This window comes from Anabas testudineus, chromosome 7, assembly GCF_900324465.2.
Source record: "Anabas testudineus chromosome 7, fAnaTes1.2, whole genome shotgun sequence".
NCBI classification, from domain to species: domain Eukaryota; kingdom Metazoa; phylum Chordata; class Actinopteri; order Anabantiformes; family Anabantidae; genus Anabas; species Anabas testudineus.
In genome coordinates, this window is record NC_046616.1 from 8,437,556 (window position 1) to 8,457,731 (window position 20,176).

The following is a 20,176-nucleotide window of genomic DNA, read 5'->3' on the forward strand; positions in this document are numbered from 1 at the left end:
GGTATTTTTTTCCTCTTGGAAACAAAGACCTAAGCCAGAAACCAGTTTGAGGAATTAAATCTAGGCTCCTTGTGGCCATGGCAACGGCTTTACCTATGTGACAGCTGATGAATGGAAATGGAAAAGAGGAGATGCTCTATGTACTGTGTTGGTGCTTAGCAAACCTCTCAGAATAGGTATCTATAGATCCAAGTTCAGTGGCCACAGACTGCTTCAGCTGGCTCATTTCTGTTGCAGGGGGGGCAAAACTGGCTGATTCAAATAAAGGATATAAAGGCAAAACTAGTGCAGGTAGCTGGACAGTGAAACACTAACTATTAGTTGTACTGCACTGAAGCTGTGTGTAGAAAAATAGAAAGAAAACAGGGCCGATAAACTAAATACGTTCAGAGAATAACAGACTTGTTTGAACAGACTTTTTAAGATCCTTGAAAGTCTGAGAGGTGGGAAGGAAAAAATATAGCAGGTTGACAGGCAAAGGACTGAATGAGTAATTGCAGCTCTAACTGCAACTCTCAGACTACACTTTACAAAATACATTTGTACGTCAGTGTTCCAGCAAAATGCATCATCTCAGGCTGCTAGATTTATTTGTTGGAATATGTTCGAGCTCTTTTTTTTTTTTTTTCCTTAATATTTGTGTCATCTATCAAATTGACAAGGCCACTTCTGTGGGTGTGGTTCTGCTGAGAGTACTAACATGGCTCTGCCTTTAACCCCGCCCTTTCTTATATGACTACATTCAATTGGCTGGAATGCTCAAAGCTCAAGTTCTGATTGGCCACATGTATGTCAATCAATGTCAAACGCGTTCTGATCGCTGGACAGCCACGCCTTCTCACGCTTGTTAGAGCCAGTGGTTCATTCGTGCGTGTACGACAGTGGAGTGCCTCGCCGGGAGGGAGGAAACGTGTTTTACACTTAATTTTTTGCAGGCTTTTGTGGTAATTAGCCGTCACACTGCTGCAATAACGGGAAAAGGCGTTTTGTCGGTACAACCGGTTGCACTTAACGGCGGCGTGGCGCAACGGTGTTAACGCCGAGCTGAGGATTTGTCACCAGGCGGCTGCAGCTGATTTGCCCGAGTCTCGAGGAGAGTGGAGTCGTAAAGCAGTTGCCAAGAGAAAACGGGCAGTTGCTAACAAGTAGTTAGCAAGACAGACAGTTAGCCTGCCAGCTAGCCACCTCTCCCTGCTGTCACAGCAAGTCCCACCCTCACCAAGTGCGTGGACGTCGTAAGAGGCTGCAGCGGTGAAGTCGAGTGCTTTTTCCTGTCAACTTAGCCAGCATCGCTACCCAGCTGGCGGGCGAGCTAAAACAGCCCTGTGAACGTTAGCTAGGCGAGGCTAGCGTCAAATTGTCGGCTCTTGTGGCACGCGTGTCTTCCGTGGAGGGTTACGGTCGCTACACTGGCAAAGAGACTGGCTAAAAGGAAGAGGCGAAACAAGAAAGAACAAGGAAGACACCGAGAAGGAGGAGACTGGCTAGTTTAGCCGGGGAGACAGAATCGCACGTAAGTGACACACTGCTGGTAACGCTAGCTTAGCTTACCGAGTGGCTTACCGGTGCTCTACAACTTGCTGTGCTTGCATGGCAGCGTTTATCCAGACAGCCACTTATCTTTGGCTTAGCACCCACAGCCAGTGTGCAATAAGCTAACGTGAAAGGGGAAAGGCTTCCTTGAAGGTGGCCCCAGCTAGCAAGATGGCTAACGTTAATGCCTGATGGATTGAAAGTGAGACTACACCTGAATTAGCTACTATTTCCACTGCATGTGCTGCACTCGTTAAATGCTAGCCAATGCTAAGTTGATTAGATGTGTTAAGTGAGTTGGACTTTTCTGTGGATCGAACAGCACCATCCACAAGCTAGTTGTAAGTAGTATCTAGCTAATTAGCCACTTTGCTAGCAGGTTGCAGACGACCACCCACCCAAGTTTAGAGCTCAGTTTCTGGCGATGCAAAGCGATGCAACTGAAACCCGCCAAATATCACGGGTTATCAGCGCCCTTCATTGCAAATGTTAGACTCGTATCTCCTAGGTGCAGCTGTAGGAAGTGTGTGTTCCTTGGCTCAACCCTAGATGAAGTGACCGCTCAGCAAATGTCACGCTTAACGCTGAACATTACACTAGCTTGCACATAAGTGCCAGTTTAGTATCGGACCTTTAGTTAGCCAGGCTGTCCCAATACAGTGGAGTTGCCATGCAGAGCTGTCATCAGTCACTTAACATTCACAGGCCCCACACAGTCAGGCACGCAGTGTACTTGCATAGAAAAAGTCATAAGTTCAAACTAACCATTAGGCACCATCACCACATAGCACCCTAGTACTCCGACACAAATATGTATTTATACTAATAAGATCTCACTCATTTTGTCTCCTTCATTAGACAAATAGTAAACGCCGCCACCGAGCCAAACACAGCCATGAGTATTGAGATACCGGTGGGGTTGACAGAACTGCTGCAGGGCTACACTGTGGAAGTGCTGCGACAAAGACCGTCAGACCTGGTGGACTTTGCAGTACAGTACTTCACCCGTTTGCGGGACACCAGAAGTCAGGATGGGGCCAGCCCTGTTGGCAAGATGGGGAAAGGAGTGATGTTTGATGGGGAGCCAATGCAAACGGAGTCCAATGGAGATGATGATGAAGATGATGATTCTGACTTTGAGCGTAAGTTGATGTTTTGTTGTTATGGTTGTCAGCTGAGTTGCCATTGAGTGTATAAAAGATGTATATGTTGGGACGTTAGGAAGAGAAATAAAGAAAGTGAAGGCTGGTCTTAAAGCCTTGTCACTGTCAGAATCTCACCTCTTCCAGCAAATGTGCTCTATTTGCACAAACTCAAAATAAAATCAGAGTTGGAATTCTATCAGTGTCCCACATAACATATTACTTTAAACAGAAACAATGCCATACCTCTTTTTTGCATGAATTCTTCATGTTTGATAGAAGAAAGCTGCTCCATAGCTCTGCTCTCGTCTGAGCTGCAGAGAGCAGCTTGGCCTAGATCACATCAGTGTACTGTGGAGCCAAGCACTGTTACCTTGTGAATGGGGGTTCTGTGTTTTCTCAATGAGTTGAGACACTCTGAATCTATGATAAGTTTATCTTCTGAAACTTACTAATGTGCAAATTATTATGTCACTAGGTTTAAAATATTTTATAGTGTAGAAATTAAAAAATGAGCACAATCTAAATTCTGTTGTAGTATGATTGTGCCTCCACCGTAGTTATTGGATGAAATTGTGAACAGCTTTATAAATTGATTAGATGTCTTTCCTGGACATAACTTTATACCCACGTACATCTCCTCACCAGAAGCGAAGCTCAAGTTGCTAGGTGGAGGAAATGTATCACAAATGAACGAACGCAAGGCCAGTGAGCGATTAAACTTTGAAATGGTGATGGCAAGTCCTATACTAATGTAAATATTTACAGATTTGCAAACTATAAACTAGCTAATATGGATGTTAAAGTATTCTGTCCATGTTAGCTTTATGCGTAGCTGGTTAGAAATACTACAGCCAAAGCTAAGCCCATTTTCCTGAAAACAAAGACAGCTTGCTCTGGAGATGGAGTTACTACCTTCCCGACCCCTGATAACATGTTGCTCATTCTAACAGGTACATAAGTTTGTGTTTATTTCTGAAAAATTCTTCTTGTTGTAGCTAATGCAGTAACGTAGAAGTAATGAAGTACCCTCATCAGCATCAATTAAATCTGGCTAGTGCATGTCAGCTAATCCAAAAAAGACATTCCAGTGCGCCAATGAACATTGATATTTCGACTTGGCATATTTCTTTAATCTCTTAATTTATGTCCTTTTCTGATGATCGTAACGTTGGCTAACCTTCTACATTGGTACAAGCTGGCTCAGGGTAAATGGAGTTTTACTGTTTCTGTGCTCACAAGTGGGGTTTGACTGCTGTCAAACAGCTGTGGCCTCAGCTGAGCGAATGATGGTGTGCTTCGACATGTTGTGCATGTACAAGTCATTAGTGCATGCATGTGTACGTGCATGCTGGGGAAAGCAAACAGATGTGTTATGACTTGGATTTCACACCCGTTCAAATTCCAGCCTGCTGACGACATGTTGCAGTTCCTCTTAGTACTATATGATTAGCAATCAGTTGTTGAACATTTTCCACACCTCATCCAAAGTGGCAAAGGACAGGGAGCTGATTTTGCCGTTCTTCTGGGAGAACCTTTTACCTGGTAGCTGTGGGTCACACATGACATGCATAACACCAGATTATCTAACCAGGCTGCTGTACACTGCCTCCAAGAACTTGTTTCTGAGGGGAACAACACAAGCTTGTATAGTGAAGGATATCATGTGCTCTTCCCTCGCTACTGTTGTAGCCTATGGGTGTAAGGAGTACTAAAGTGCAACCAGTTCAGCAGCACATGCTCCAAAACAGTTAGGTCTTTTGCAGACCAAAATAACTTTCAAACTATCATAAGTGTTCTTAGTAAGTCTCACATGTGGCACATAACCAAACCTATTCTTGTTCTATTATTTGCAGTCTTTGCCTCATTGAACAACTGTCAGACAAGAACCATACCAGAACCATTAATGCTAGAATCCAGGAGCTTTACCCCAATATGCAATGTGAAGAAGTGCAGCGAATATAATAAGTTTTTCTTTTTTTTTGGGCGACTTAGGGTTTTAAGATGCTGGTCATGTAATCACAGCATCACTGGTTTGTCATCATTTTTATTTCACTGCTGTTATTTTCTTTCAGCTATCGCTCAAGGAAAAACTGCCCATAAACACTTAATCCTGAATTTGACACACACTTTCAAAGATTTGAAAAAATAATACAACTGAAGCCTGGAGAAAGAGATTAATTTTCTCACCATTAGAGCACAGTTAAGAAAATAAATGCTTTTGCCATGCACTTTACCCACTCGCACATTACCCACTAGTACTAGGCCAGTGGTTGATTTTGAGTTTTGACCCCTTAATTAAGAAATATCACCATCATGAAACTGACATAGAGCTGAGGCCGGACCGAAAAACTCTCAGTAATGAAGAGGCACTTGTATTAGATTTGTGATTAAGAATAAATTTGAAATTCTGGATAGGTGAATTGCCAGTTGTATAACATGAATATGATCTGTATGTAAAAAAAACACTTTTTTTGTTTCCTTTTATTAGGGCGCTTATGCTATGAGTTATGATGATTCACCAGTGTGCTCTTAACCTTTCATTTGCTGCAGGAAATCGCATTGTTTGAGTGTGCAGCCTCAACGCCTGAAATGTAAATGAAGTAGATGGCTGGTTTTGTATTCCCATGGATAGTAAAGTATACTCCTAAAACATGATGTCCTATTTTAAATGTTTTGTTTCCCAGCCTAAATCCACAGCTGGATCACTACACAGGCCTAAGCTGCTTAACAAAAGGAGATATTGTTTTGAATACAGACTGTTGTACCACCATTATATCTGATAACGGAGGGCCGAAATTTTACTAACTCTGTCTGTGTTGAGGCTGAACTTCTTTTCACAGATGGTAGGTTGTCTGAAATTAACTTTTAATACAGTGCTGATGTAGTCTGTCAAGCACTTGACCTAAGCTAAATCATGGGCTCTGCTAAGAAATTCATTAAGAATACTGTAGTTTGACTAAAACTGAATGCTAACTATCAGGATCATCAGTTGTGCCCTTTAAATGGACTTCCGCACAGAATCCAGGTGAAGTGTGAGATCCTCCATTTTACTCGCTTGAATTATGATCTGTCAGTTGTAGATGAAGGGAAGTGCAGGCTTTAAACAAAATGTTGCAATAAAAGTGAGGTCTTCCTAATAAGTGCACGCTTTTTTCCCCTCTAAGCTGGCCTGTCTAGTGTCAGTCTGGCAGTGTGTGTTCGCTGAGAAAAACAGGAGGGGATGAATGGATGCCTCTGTGACTGAAATGAGTGGGGCTTTTTATTAAAAGATGGATGAAGGCACAGATAAGTCCCAGGGATGATAGTAGAAATGAATTAAATGTGTTTTTATAAGAAAGACAGCAGGGATAAAGCAGAGGCTAAATAAAAATGTGATTGAGGGAAGAGAAAGGCTGAAAGGGAGGAAAGAAATGGCAAAACAAAGCTTCTAGCCATGTGACAAAGTCACCTGGATACATACCAGACTTAAAGCTTAGCTTTTATTCATCCTGGACACTACGGTTTTCAACAATGGATGGAAAATTGTCAGTAACTTTATTTTTCTACGGAACGTTGGGAGGTTTACCCCCAAAATGATGGCATGTTTTTTTGGGAAGTGCTTTGTTCTTCCTTAAAACCATCAGTCAGTATTTTTAAAATTGTACCTGTGTGTGTTGTATCGGCTATTTATAAGCACCGCTATTTTGAAAGAATAGGTCTTGGGATACTTACATCAACAGAAGCCAGTAAAGCATTTCCTTTTCATTGCAGCAGCCCTTTTGCACTCTTGCACTCTTGCAGATTTTTCCCAGATGGTCCGTGTTCATTTTGGACTGAAGTTCTTATGCTGGTGTTAAACACCACTAAATTATGACATATTTGACATATGGCCGTTGCTTGGTGAATACAACCAAAACAAACTGTTCTTGAAAACAGCCATAATACATAGAGTTTTGATATGTACACACATGTACTTTTTTTCCTTTTGTTGCAATATGAACCCAACCTAACTGTGCATGGAATGGTAGAAGCACTCTGAAGCCTCAGTTGTACTTACTTGGTGAACTTTTCCATTTATGTACATCACATTGTGTGTGTGTGTGTGTGTGTGGAGCAAATAAAATGCTTCTTGCATGTGTGTTTGTTGTTAGAGCATAAGGCTGTTGTAGTTTGGCTCATGGTCATACACATTGAAATTCTGCCTCTCCGACCTCTTTCTCTCTCCTCGCTGTTCTGGTGCCTCCTCCTCATTGTTCTCTCTTATTTGGTTTCTGTCACCCTGACTCCCTTTCTCTGTCTTTCTGCTTTACCCCCCACTGTTCATCAGCCTTTCTCCCTCTATTTCCTTGTTCCTTTCTCTCTGCTTGGTAGTCATTAGGCTCTGTTTTTTAGATCCAGTAACTCATAACTGTCAATTGTGTAAATAGCAAAGAATATACTCATGATGAACAGAACAGAGAGGATAAGTGGCAGGAGTTCTGTATCTATTTACATTATGTCTTGTTCAGTTCTTTTCAAGGAACCATTTTTAAATTCAGTTTGCTTTGACATTTTCCTTTCAGTTGTGTGTGTGATAAAAGGGCATTATACTCAGCCCCTATAGGCGCTGGTAATTAGTGCAATAAGCAGAGCTGAGACGTCTATATTCATTAACCTGCAAGGCTGTGTGTGTATGTGTGCGCACAGTTAAAGCAGCGATTAAAAAAGAAACGGTGCGCATGTGTGCTCAAATGCTTCTCACCGAGTGTCTGTATAGGTGTGTGTGCTTGCATGTGGCTGGTGTCAGTGCAGCGTTGTGCAACAGGTGACCTGATTAGTAGGCTGCAGTGTGTGTCCAGTGAGCTTTTAGGCTGCAGGCAAATCTAATGCAGCTAGTATCCCTGCAGAGACCTGCTGGACTGGTTGAGTGACAGTACTAAGTGGAAAAGCCCTCAGACAGCTCATAGTACTCAGTCAGGCTGTTTTTAATACACTACTCTATTTATATTTACCATCCAGTAGAAAAGTCTGAAAATCAGTGCTGCTCATCGGCTCTTTGCCCAGTTGGCTGTCTTACCTATATGTCTCGAAAACTCTGTTTATCTGCCTTGATCCCTTAGTGTGTCTCCTGAAATTCTTTCTCTAAACAACCTCTTGATTTCAACCCAGTGTGGATTTATGAAATGTCTGGTGGTGTCTTAATGGTCAAGTCTTTTTAGACTCCAGAAACTGTGGCTGTGTCATAATCTTACTATATCTGTCTGCAGCCTTTGACACTGTAAATCACCAGATCCTTCTGTCGGCATCTCTGGTACAGCTCTCATCTAGCTAAGGCCACCACTTGGTCTACTCTTCTCAGTCTGTCTCATCCCACACAACTTCTTCCTGTTACCTTACCTTTGCTAAGGTGATGACACACAGCTCTTTCTGTCTCTCCAACTACTGTCTCACAACACCTTTCTACCTGTCTGACATGGATGAGAGAAGGACATCTTTAGCTCAGTCACTTCAAGAGAGACATTTTTGTCTTTTCAGACAGACCTTCCATACAACAAAGCATCAGCATCCACTAGTGATATTCACGGCTCTTCCCCATAAAGTCTGCTAGAAAGCTCATCATTGATGACCAACAATGCCTTGCTGGCCACATCTCCTCCATCTCTCTGGCATTCAGATTTGCCCTCTACAATGCCAGAAAAATTAGACCCTACCCCTGAGTATGCCGTCCAGCACCTTGTCATCTCTCTTCTTGACTACTGTAATGCCCTGCTACTGGCGTCAATTTTGACCAATCATAAAGCATCACACAACTGTTCATATGTATGCACTAGCTCCCAGTTACTGCTCTTATGAGTTTCAGCACTGTGATACTACAATCACTCCTACCCACTGCACTCTGCAGGGCCCCCGACTGTGATCATTTAGTCACATTTTGTGACCATTTTTGGAGACATTGAGACAAAATTTACAAATAGGCACACGAGTTCTACTGGCAAATATGCACCAGTGTGTCTCTCTGGTGCAGTGCATTCTCTTTGTGAATGAGGGCAAGGTTCAGATCCTCACACAGGTCCACACACAGCAGAAAGCAGCCAGGCAGTGAGGGAGCAGGTAAAACTCAAACTTAATACTCGAGCTGATAGCATATGCTTGTTTCTGTGTGTGCAATAAAAGTCCCATGAATCAAAACCTAGTAAGAGTAATTTATCTTAACACCCAGCAAACAATCATAAACATGCAGAGAAGCGATCATTTCTGCTCTTCTGTTAACCACAGCAAGCTAATGTTAGTTGGCAAATTGCTGCTTTTTACGAACACGCTAAGGTGAAAGTTGACTGTATTATAAAACTGAGCAAGTTCTGGTGGAGGTTCTGCCTGAGACAGCATCAACCACTTGGAAAGAGTCTGTCTGTGACTTTGTAATGTTAGGCAGGAATAAATTAATTTAAATTTAATCTAAACGTTTTCTAGCATCACATTCAATGCTTTTCACTTAAAGGGCTTAAAACAGCACACTGTCATTTGTTAAATTGTCTTTTCGTCATCAAAAATTTATCAGTAATCCAGTTAAAATGCAAAATGTGTTTCATTGCATGTGAATTTAAGTAGTGCGTCTAACTTTTGTACAGTTGCTCCTAAAATTTTCTGGAAGTAGCACCAGTGGTAATAGTGGAAACATTTAGTCTAGAGCTCGGCATTGCCAATGGACAGTTTTTATTTGTCCCTTCACTACCTGCCTGTTTGCCTGCTCTATGCCTACTCTCCTACTGCTGCACTCCTTTGGCTTTTATCTTTTTTAGTCTTTTTTTTTTTTTCTTTGAATCTCTTTGTTGCCTTATCTCTCTACCTCTCTGTGTATCTGTTTCTCCACCTCCCTTGTTAGAAAACATTAACAGTGATGACTAGAGACAGACTATGTATTGTGCAGTTCAGATACTGAAGATAAAGCAAACCAAGCTCAAATACTGCAATGTAACAGTTAACAAAATGTATTTCTCAATTCTTGGGCCACAGTTCAAGTCATAAAGACGCACTTAAATCATGTGTAAGTGACGCACTGAAAGTCTGTGTAATCTTGTAGCCATCTTTATCTGATCTCAATGTAAGCCAACGTGACTGTGCATTAAATGGAACATGTAGTGCTTGACAAAAGGGCACAAACAGAGCAGCATATTTGTTTAACATTAGGATGTCATAGTAGAAATCTGGTCTTTTTGCCGGATATCAGAGAGACGAGAAGAAAGGGGAAAAATAAAAATGCATACAGATGTGAATATTCTGTCATGAGACAGGAGAAAAGGCAAAAGAGGCCGTGACAGAAGAGACTGGGGGGGGGGAGGAAGTTGGCAGACCTTTGGCCAGTGACTGTATGTCCTCTGTTGCCCCTGTTTCAGGTTCACACACCCCTTTTGGCCCTGACATACATTTTTCCCCAGGTTTTGTTTTTTTTGCTCAGACAGCATTCCCAGTTGGCAGCAACACCAGGACACATAATAAAAGCCACATGTCCCATTGTCCCATTCAGTGATCATATCTCCTTTGTGTTTCCTAATTTATTGAAATTTCCTAAAAGGTGAAATGTTTGCCGGCATGCTATCACTTCAAAAGGCATTTAGATCTATTCACCTGTTGCACCTTTTTGGTGTAGTAACATTTATTTATTTTTAAGAAATCCTTCTTGCAGCAAATACAGCTTTGTGCGTTATTAGATAAGTCTCTTCAAGCTTTGTGCACCTGGATTTGGCATCTTTCTCTCATTTTTTATGACAGATACTCAGTCTTTGCCAGATTGGATGGGAAGCAACTGAGAAATGGCATCTTTTGGTCTCTCCGCTGATGTTCTGTTGAGTTGAAGTCTAAGCTTTGACTGAGCCACTCAAGGACAATGAGAGACTTGTCCAGAAGCTACTCCAGCCTTGTCTTAGCTTTATACTTTATTATGCTCCAATCTCATGTCACCTGTGCTCTTGCCGATGTTTTCTTCTATTGAGAAAAATGTTAGGGATTAGATACAGATACAGAAACCCTGCATTGTAAAGGGAGAAGTTTTTTTAACAGTACATTTAGAGACATGAAATGTTTGTGTTTATGTGTTTAAACAAGATCCTTATGGCTTGCATAAGTGACTGATGTTTACAGAGATGGTCTCAGTGGTAGTGGACCCAAATTGACCTCCCCTCTGTAAAGAGAGAGAGAGGAGGGAGTGAAAAAGAAAACATGGGACATTTATAGCTTGAGGGATGAGGGAGGCAGGGAGGGAAAATGTTCTTGTAAAGAGAGGATATAAAAAATTTAAGCTAATCTTAAAATCTGGTATTTTATAGCTGAATGCCAGTATTTGAACTTACAGAGTTATTGTAGGGTTTTTTAGATACACAAGACTTTTTTTTTGTTTTGTCGTTAATTTAGTTAATGTGTTAATGATTAAGATAAAGATTACAAAATTCACTATTGGCCAAGTGTCTGGGCACTGGGCTGATGTAATGCTTCTACGCCACTGGTAATGGAAGAATGCCAATGTATCGACACTTTTCTTAGTAAAGAATGGTGGCGCACAGAGGACAGGTCTTTTCTGATAGGCAAACAGATGTGTTTTTGTGTATTACACATCATTTCATTATTTCAGTGAATCAGACTGAAGCACAAGTAAGGAAATGTTCAGACATTTGAAATATGACTCTTCTTTAGAGGGTTGAAAGTTTTTGTCACACATCTAACAATCTAACAGCTTCACAATGAATCCCTTGCTCCCTTGCAAAAACTCATTACATTATGTCTCTACCATTGGTTTTTCATTTACGAGCACTCTTGCCACAATTTAATTCTCTAAAAAATGGGATTCCTGTGTGATCTTTCATTGAGGCAGCCATCTTTGTCAAAAATCTTCTCTTATCTGAATATACTTGTGTATTTGTATAAAAACAAAATCGATATATTTTTTATCATTTGAATTAAAGGTAAACTACAGTATAAATGAAAAATAATGGCAATGTAGGGGTTGGAGCTAAATAATGGAAGGAAATTGAGATGTAGTAGTTGGAGGCACATTCATCAGACTATGGGTATGAATATATACTGTATGGGACAGTCCAGTAAGAAAATCATATAGCTTACAAATAAGTTGTTTAGAATAAGATTAATTGTTTGGGTTATTCAAGGCAATGTAAATATATTTAGTGATTTGATTCAAAAATGTATCAGACCTGTATCCTGTTTTATCAGGCCACTGGATTTTTTAATTAAACAATGGCTCGTTGCTCAACATAGCAGCAATACAGCTAGATAAACTTGGCACCCACAGTTGTTTGTCAGCGTTTCCCAACCTAGATATCTGAGATACAAGTGAATTGACCAAGGTTTTTAGACTAGTGGGTTACCTAGCATTCATTTATATGGTTATGCACCTGACAGCTGCACAAGAAAATCTTGTGAAAACAGGTCACAGAATCACTATCAATTTGTCCTGCTTTATTCGGTTGCATGGCTTTCATGACAAAACAAATCCCACAGTTTTCTCTCTCCCCCTCTTTCTTTATTCCAGTCTCAACCTTGAGACACATTTAGGTTGCTACCATTCCAGAGCACTGACAACTATATCTTTGCTTTTCACCTATCTGTCTTTCACTCTCTCATTCAGTTTCCTGTGAACATACTCTCTTGTTCTGTCAATTCCCCAGTCTGTCCTACTGTGTATTATGTTGGGTTGAGTTGGCCCAATCTCAGTAGACAAGACTGCTTACAGTGAGACGTGGTTATTAAGGCGGTTTAGCAGAACCGTTTTTGGCATGGTAAGGAAGAGTAAATTAACAAGCAAGTGTAGAGAAAGAGGCTAAACATGAATGGAATAGAAACTAGTAGGTTAGAGCCAATGTTAAATATCGGCCAAATGCAGTTATATTTCGACTTTAGCTGCTGAGTTTGTCTGACTTTCAGACAGTTGGGCAGACAGGGTCTAGATACTGTTTAGAGGTCTTTTGAAAAATGTTTAAGTAAACTGTTAAGACAACGTTGACTTGTGCGATCATTCTTAACCAGTTAGCACCATTTACTTCATAGAGCAAAAGGTAGACATGCAGACACAGAGGTGAGAGACGGGCCTCAGCTGGGTAGATTGTTTGGAGGTTTGTGAAACATGCAGGTGCTGAGAATTGAATTGACAGCCAGGTGCTCTGGTCAACGATTATCCATGTCACTCAAGTGTCTGCACACCTAAACATGACCATGCATTGGATTTCTGTTTGAAGAAAATTGTAATTGATCAATTAAAGTTTAGCACTTTAAAGCTTTCTAGAGGCACAGCCTTATAAAACAAAATGAATCACAATGTTTTAAAACATGTCAGGAAGATAAAGAGATGGATTACATGTAGAGGTATGTGTTGATACATTTGTATTTTCAGAATGATTTGTGCAGATTGTGGGCATAAGTAATGTTTAGATATTTTGGTTAAAAAGGGCTTCACAGTAAACCATGTAAAATTCCTGTATGTTGGTATTACTGTTTTCAGTTTAAGTGTGGTTATATTTTGGTTGTTATGAGTACTGAAGGAAGAAAATCGCTGCAAAAGGGGACAGCACATCAGAGCTTATGAATCATCTTTGTGACTGCCAACCTCTATAGTATGGGGAGTGCAAGTAAGTTAACTCTAGCTCTGCTGTAAAATGTGTGTTTCAGACTCACAATATGTTAAGTCTGTCCACCAACATATTTAGTTGCTGATTTAAAGTCTGAGAGTTGTTGCTTTGGGTGTAAAACTGTTTCAGTAGGAGAAACACTATACTGCTATGCATGTGTTACTTGTTGGGCCTCATTGCAAGTACTGTCACTTTCTCATGAAGACTCGGTAGCTTTTAGTCAAATGCAGTTATTAAATTGCTTAAATGCAACACATGTACTAGGATGTTCTCAATGTTTCATTGATAATTGATAATTGATAATTTTTTGATAATACTATAATAATTATAAGCATTGTAATTTTGGTCAGTATAATTGTCCTATAACTTTTTTATACCGTTTATTCTCTGATAGGTATGTATTCCATAAAAAAAAAAACAAAAAAAAAAAACCTAGGTCAATATTTTCAAATGTGTTTTTTAATGGTGTATGGTGATTTATTTGTTGCACTTTTTAATCTCATTTGTACATAAATGGACTTTTATATATTTACCTGTGACAGTGGGGAGTGAACAAAAGTGTTTCCGAGCCTCCAGCTAGTGTGAGTTTTAAAAAAAGGGTTGATGTTGGTTTCCTGCCAGATTGGTTCTTAGCACAGCTGAACAGAGAGAGCCCAGTGTGTAGCTAGTGGTTTTATCACACCCGGCCACAGACATCATTCTTACTCATCAACTGAACAGAATACAGCACATGTGAAAGTGAGGGTGTATTTTATAAATGCTCCATTGCTGTAATATTTTTTGTTGCTTTAGTATAATATTGTGACACGTTTGTACATCCTGCATTTAATATCCATGGTTACAGTGTTAATGGAAGACCACACTGAAACTAAATCTACCTGGATCTATATCCATGTCAAAAATGAATTACTTGTTCTTTGACCTTCAGCATGGCATTAATTTCAAGTAAATCTGTGAGAATTGAATGTTAGAGATTTTGGAGCGTTTGCATTTTGTATTTGGATTATGGTTAGCAGAGAAAATAGTCTTTACTACCAGTAACGGCTATTGATGAAATAAACTCCACGAGCTGTTTTAACTACTTACTATCCAGTAGAATCATGTATATTTAAAAAGCTTTCCATCAAGGGTCCATTTTAATAATGTGCAGCTTGTGGGTTTAACATAGTGCCCTAAACCAGCTATGGTCACCATAGAAACCACTGGCCTTGAAACTGCTCTTAGCCAATCGCTGCAGGACGTGACAGTGATAGGCAGTGGCCTTGCCTAATCATGATTCAGATAAAGAAAGTTGGGAGGTCATTAGTATTTCACAGCCTGTACATACAAGTATCTTTATTTGTATATTTACATAGCCTTGATATGACAGAGTTTCATATTGCTGTCTTTGTGTTGTAGTTCTGTGTCTGTAACCCTCTTATTTATCTTATTAAAGGTTAGTTGCACTGTTTACCATCCAACAGTGAGGAATAGTTGCCAGAAATGGAGCATGTTGACCCTGCTCTTTGCTGTATATTTAAAATTACAGCTTAGTTGCCACCTTCTTTTTCTGAACTAGCTCTAGTCTAGTTTCAAGAATCTGAGCAAATAATGTTTTGACTCTTTACTGTTTAAGAAATGGTCCAATTTATGACATGCGTAAAAGTGTTTATTATTAATTTCCATGGCAGAGCATCTAGTACCCACAACCTACAAGTCAAATGATATTGCATTTGATGTCCACGCTTTAAACATTGATTTCACAATGTGGAAGTTTGGAGTTTTTTTTGGACTGTAGATGGTCACGTAATGGGAGACCAGATTGGCCTTGTTTATGTTACACCCCAGTGGTTTGACGAGACCATGTTGCGCTCTCTTACCCGCAGGCTGGCCACTAATGTTATTCTGCAGTTGGATGTTTTACCACCACAAAGGACTTCTCGAGGCCAGATAATGTGCTGTACTTGTGTGTTAACCTAATCTTTCAGTTTCTAGCCTGTCTGTTTATTTACTTCTTTACCCTGGAAATCGGTGTGAATAAATTCATTTGAATCATTCGGTCGATATGAAAACATTGCTATATTTGTCATGTGGAGAAAGTGTTAATGCTAGTCCCATGTTTGACATTGTAATTATTCTTGATTTTTAGGTTTTCTTTACCACACACTATTGCAACATCCCAGGATACTAAGATAATGCAGGGGGGGAGGGATTCCTGTCATCCACATTCTGTAATGTCACATTTTACAGGTGACAGGTAAGATTCCTCAGGTTGTGCAGGCTTTTAAGGCTGTCACTGATAACATGGTATGAACAGAACCTGAGTAAAAATGATAATACCGTCAAGCATGTGAACTGCAAATAGTGGACCTTTATAGGAATGCTGAACAGATTTGGGATATTTTTGCATTTTAAGACTATAGTGTCACATGTAAGATGTGAGTTGTGCTGTGAATATTTCTCACCAGAGGCTCAAGCTCACATGAAACTGTTCACTAGCTTTGACGTAAGCACAAAGCAATCATCAGTGGTGACCAGTTCCTGCTAGTTGTCTTCACAAATGTGTTGCTTCCAAGAATATTTTTTGCGACGAGAAGGAAACATGTCAATGAGAAGAAACTGCATACTGCCCCCCCCCTGAGAAAAGAAGTCTGGGAAAAGCAATTCATAAACAAACTATTTCTCCCGTACTTGAAAGTCACAGCTGTAACAGCGCATTAATTTTGAATAAATACTTTGTTGTGGTATCACCAAAAATCTATATCAAGATTACTTATACTCTTATTTACTTATTTTATTACCACTGAAGAACAGAAAATTATGACTAAGCAGTTACGGTGACCATGTAAGAACTTGTACAGGTATTCCTTTGCTAAAAGGGGAAAACCTGCAGGTCTTTTCATCTAAGTTCATTGTCAGAGCATCTAGTCTCCGTGGAAAAGTCAGTTCAGGAACATTCCAAAAGTTTGTCTTCAGCTTCTCAAATGTGAAGATATACTGCTTTTCAGTGCCATATGTTGTGGAAACGTTTTGACCTTTGTCTAAGTAGCAATGTGGATATATTGCAATCACAGTGGAAGTCATAATGCACATTTTTCACAAGTCAAATGATTAATTACATTTGAGCATAGTAATACTTTAATGTGGTAAATGGAATGTGACCATGCAGCTAGTGACAAATGTTGAAGCAAAGGCATTGATCAACATAGGAAAGGGTGAAAGGTCAAGTCAGTCTTAAAGCAGTATGTGGCATCCACAGACCTGTTGACGCTGGGAAAGGGTTAACATTATTGCAGCTATAAACAGGTCAGGGCTACTTCCTTTTAAGGGCCTAAGTCTTCTGGTTGAGAGTGTGAGAGAGGGGGAAATAGTGGGAACGGGAGGAGTCAGATATGAGGCAAGGGGATAGAAAGAACAAGACAGTTTTGTGGCAGGAAATGGACAGAGTTAGATAATGGGAAAGGTAGAGTGAGGAGACGGTTGCATGACGGGAAATGGACTGAAACTGAAAACATGCAGAGCGTGAGAAGAGGAAGGTATATGCTGTTAGATGTGATGAGAAATACTTTCTTGGCAAAGAAGGAGAGAAATACTGAGATGAGCTTAACCAGAGAGAACAGAAACATTCACATGATGGTTACAGCAAGTCAGAATGCAAACACAAAGTTGCTGAGAAAGAGGGAAGGGACAAAGAGACATATGATAGAACTGCTGCAAGTGCAACACTAAGAGAAGTGTCAAAAAAAGAAAAGCGTTGTTTGACGTGGAATGGCAGCGTGATTCAGGAGAGGAAAGGCCAGAATGGACAGGGTGAAAAATTGACAAATAAAGTGGTCCATTAGAGAGACAAGCTATTATTTGAGTAATCTAATGGACCCATTCTGTCCATCTGTCACAGAAGAAACAACTGTCTGTTTGCATTTTTGTGATTTAGGTTTATGTGAAGTGCAGATGTTATGTTAGAAGTTGACACCACCAGAGCTCAGATACTGTAGATTGGTTCAGGGAGCTCACTAATTTAACTCATATGTTCTCATTATGTTGCTGCTACTGATGTGTCACGCCTAGCATCTGTTCACAGGCGCAACCACATGTGGCTTCATGTGTCTCATGATGAGTGTTCTCCACTTGTGTTAATTTAATTGATAGTGGTAAATTTGAGGGAGTGTAAGTTATATCAAAATAAAATTTAAATCAGTTTTACTTGACACTGCCAGTTCGTCCTGTAACAGTCTATTAAACAGAAATGCATGTCACTGGGAGACACTTGTGGACAGGTTTTTTGTAAGTAGTAGATAAGTATCTGCACTTGTCAAAATACTTCTTGCCTGATCACAATACCCTATCATACTCAGCTAGTCTCTTTGGCTCAAGGTCATGCACTCCACTAAATTCTCTAAAGATACATGTAGACACTTCATAGCTTACAAGTGCACTTTCTGTTTCTCACCTCCACCCCTTGCGCTCTCTTTTCAGTTTTTTTGGTGAGTCGGTTTTACGGCATGTAAATGCTGGTGTCTTGTTGGTTTACCCGTACAGATGAATTCCCAACACAGTCAGCCAGTTAGCAGCCCTGCTTTATAATTGTTTTGGTCTTTGATTGGATTACTCGTCAATGTACACACAGAATTTTACTCTGGTCATTTTCTAGCTAACAAGACAACAAAGGAGAAAATCTCCAGTATTAGTTATTGCTATCGTGGGCTTTGAACAGTTAATATATGTCCCTTCAGCTCTATAACACGCAGTATAATATTGTCAACCTACTACCTCACAGTGCAGAAAAAAAGCCAGAAATGTGCTCTCTCTAACCTCTGTTGTACTGTCTACTCCAATGATATGTCTTCTCTCTCCCGGCAGACTCTCCTATGATACAAACAGTTGCTAGTGTGAAACGGGCTGTAATAATTACACACTTTATATTTTCTTCGATTATGATAAACCAGAAGTTTAATGCAAAACACAATCCTGTGGATGTTAAACAAAATACTCTTGTGGTATTCTGATTTTCAGTGTGTGCTCTGTGTGTTTTGGGAAGGCCCCAGTTTGCTGGAGGCAGTAATTGACATGTTGTTTGAGATTCATAATTAGACTCTATTATGATGCCGCAAGCAGACATGATGCATCAGCAGCCCTGACCTGCCTTACACTACATATATTTTACGTTGAATGACATAAAAGATGTCACCTACTTTATTTTCTGTCTGCTTGCTCTCTAAATACTGTGATAATTATTGTAATACCACGTTTGGCCATACACATATAAACTTCGTAATGTGCTGTACAGCTTCATTTGAAGCATGCGATAATTGTGCTGCTATCGTGTGTCTTTATAAGTCAGACAGGTTGTGTATTTTTGTGCCTCTGCTTTTTATGTATACTGCAAGTTCAAAGCCTGCAAGTGCAGTTGTGCACAAATTTGTATAATGTCTGTAATGCAAGCATCATGTGTTTTTGATTAGATTTCCATATTATCCTTGTATTGTGGTGTAAGCTGTTGGACCTGCAGTTAGTGCTGCTTAGGTCAGCACTCCGGTACACATTGACTTCTGGAATATAAAGCCAGACTACATACATCTTCTCTGGGTAGGAGGACATCAAAGCATAGGATTTATGTTTGTTCTGCTCTGAATGAGTCTTAGTTGGATCTAGAATAGGGCAGATGGAAAAAATTTGTGGGACTTTAAAAGATGAAAGATATATTGATAAAGCATCAGGACAAAAAGGTAATGAACTGCTTTACGTTGATGGCAATGCAAGCTCCTGGAAATTGATTAAACTGTTAAGTGTGCTACAAGTGCCGATTTCAGGCTATTTTCATCATGTTTACTTCACAGATGGAACAGTGTTTATTATAGTAGAGGAAATACTGTCACAGAATCCTCTCTCCTCTGTATGAACAAGCTTGTGCACGTGTGCATTTTGAAGGCATGATTGTGGAGGGACTTCTGTGTGTACGTGGGTGTGCAGTAGGAGACTGGAGCTGATGATGTGCTTTATTGAGTCTGCTTTCGAGCTTGCCAATTTTTGTTGTGTGTCTATGAGGTCGCACACGTATCTTAAATGGTATCTCTGTGTTTGGCACCTAACTGCATGATTAAGCTTGTGTGTGTGTGTATGTGCACGCTTGCTATCAAAGACTGATGGTGGCGTTCGACACTGCTTGCGCTGCAGGAGAGGCAACACGTGAGGGAAGCTCCGTGCTCCACATCTGACCCTGCTGTTATCAATCAGGCCTTGAGAGGAGGAGCAAGATAGAGGAAAGAGGCTGAAAGAAGGAAGATGGAGAGACAGAGTGGGAGGATAGAAGAGGAACAGATGGTGGGGGCTGTCACTGAGGAAGGGAAATATGGGGAAAATAGAGACTGTAGAGGAAAGAATGGCAGATATAAATGTAACTGTTACTGTAAATCAAAGCACTTAGCCTAAAATGTTAGCAGCCGAAAACTCCCAAAATCTCTTCGATTTGATGATATCATAAGCAGAACATTAAATATATAAAACTGACTGCTCATCAGCCTGTTGAATGGTAGCTTAATTATTTAGCACTAAGCTAACCAGTGGCTGCATTTTTATATGTCCTATGAAACATAAAGCCATGCTATCAAGCTAAGCTTTAAGAGATGTATATAATCGTGTGCACAAACCTGTTAATAAAAAAGAGGGGCAGAGAGAGAGAGAGAGAGAGAGAGAGAGAGAGAGAACATCACTATGCCTTGGATTGTGTCTAAGAGTGCACAACTTTCTCAGCTACCTCCTAATGCAAAAAATGGACATAAATTAGCTATTTAGATGCCAGAAATGTCACTGAGTTAACTGCTGAAGTGATGGGAGAGTGGCTTCATTCCTTATAGGCGTATATTTGGGTATTTGTGGTCTAAAATAAATTATTCTCACAAGAACATTCATGGGTGTGGGTGTGTGTGT

General features: G+C 40.2%; 1 protein-coding gene across 1 annotated transcript in view; it reads left to right on the plus strand.

Moving 5' to 3' along the window:
- Nucleotides 1–853: 853 nt before the first annotated feature.
- Nucleotides 854–20,176, plus strand: part of prkar2aa (protein kinase, cAMP-dependent, regulatory, type II, alpha A) — a 38,469-nt gene continuing 19,146 nt past the window's right edge. Inside the window, exons 1-2 of the mRNA XM_026367962.1 lie at nt 854–1,513; nt 2,392–2,675. Of these exons, the coding sequence (XP_026223747.1) occupies nt 2,429–2,675 (247 nt within the window). The 5' untranslated portion in view covers nt 854–1,513; nt 2,392–2,428. The remainder of the gene's footprint in view (nt 1,514–2,391; nt 2,676–20,176) is intronic.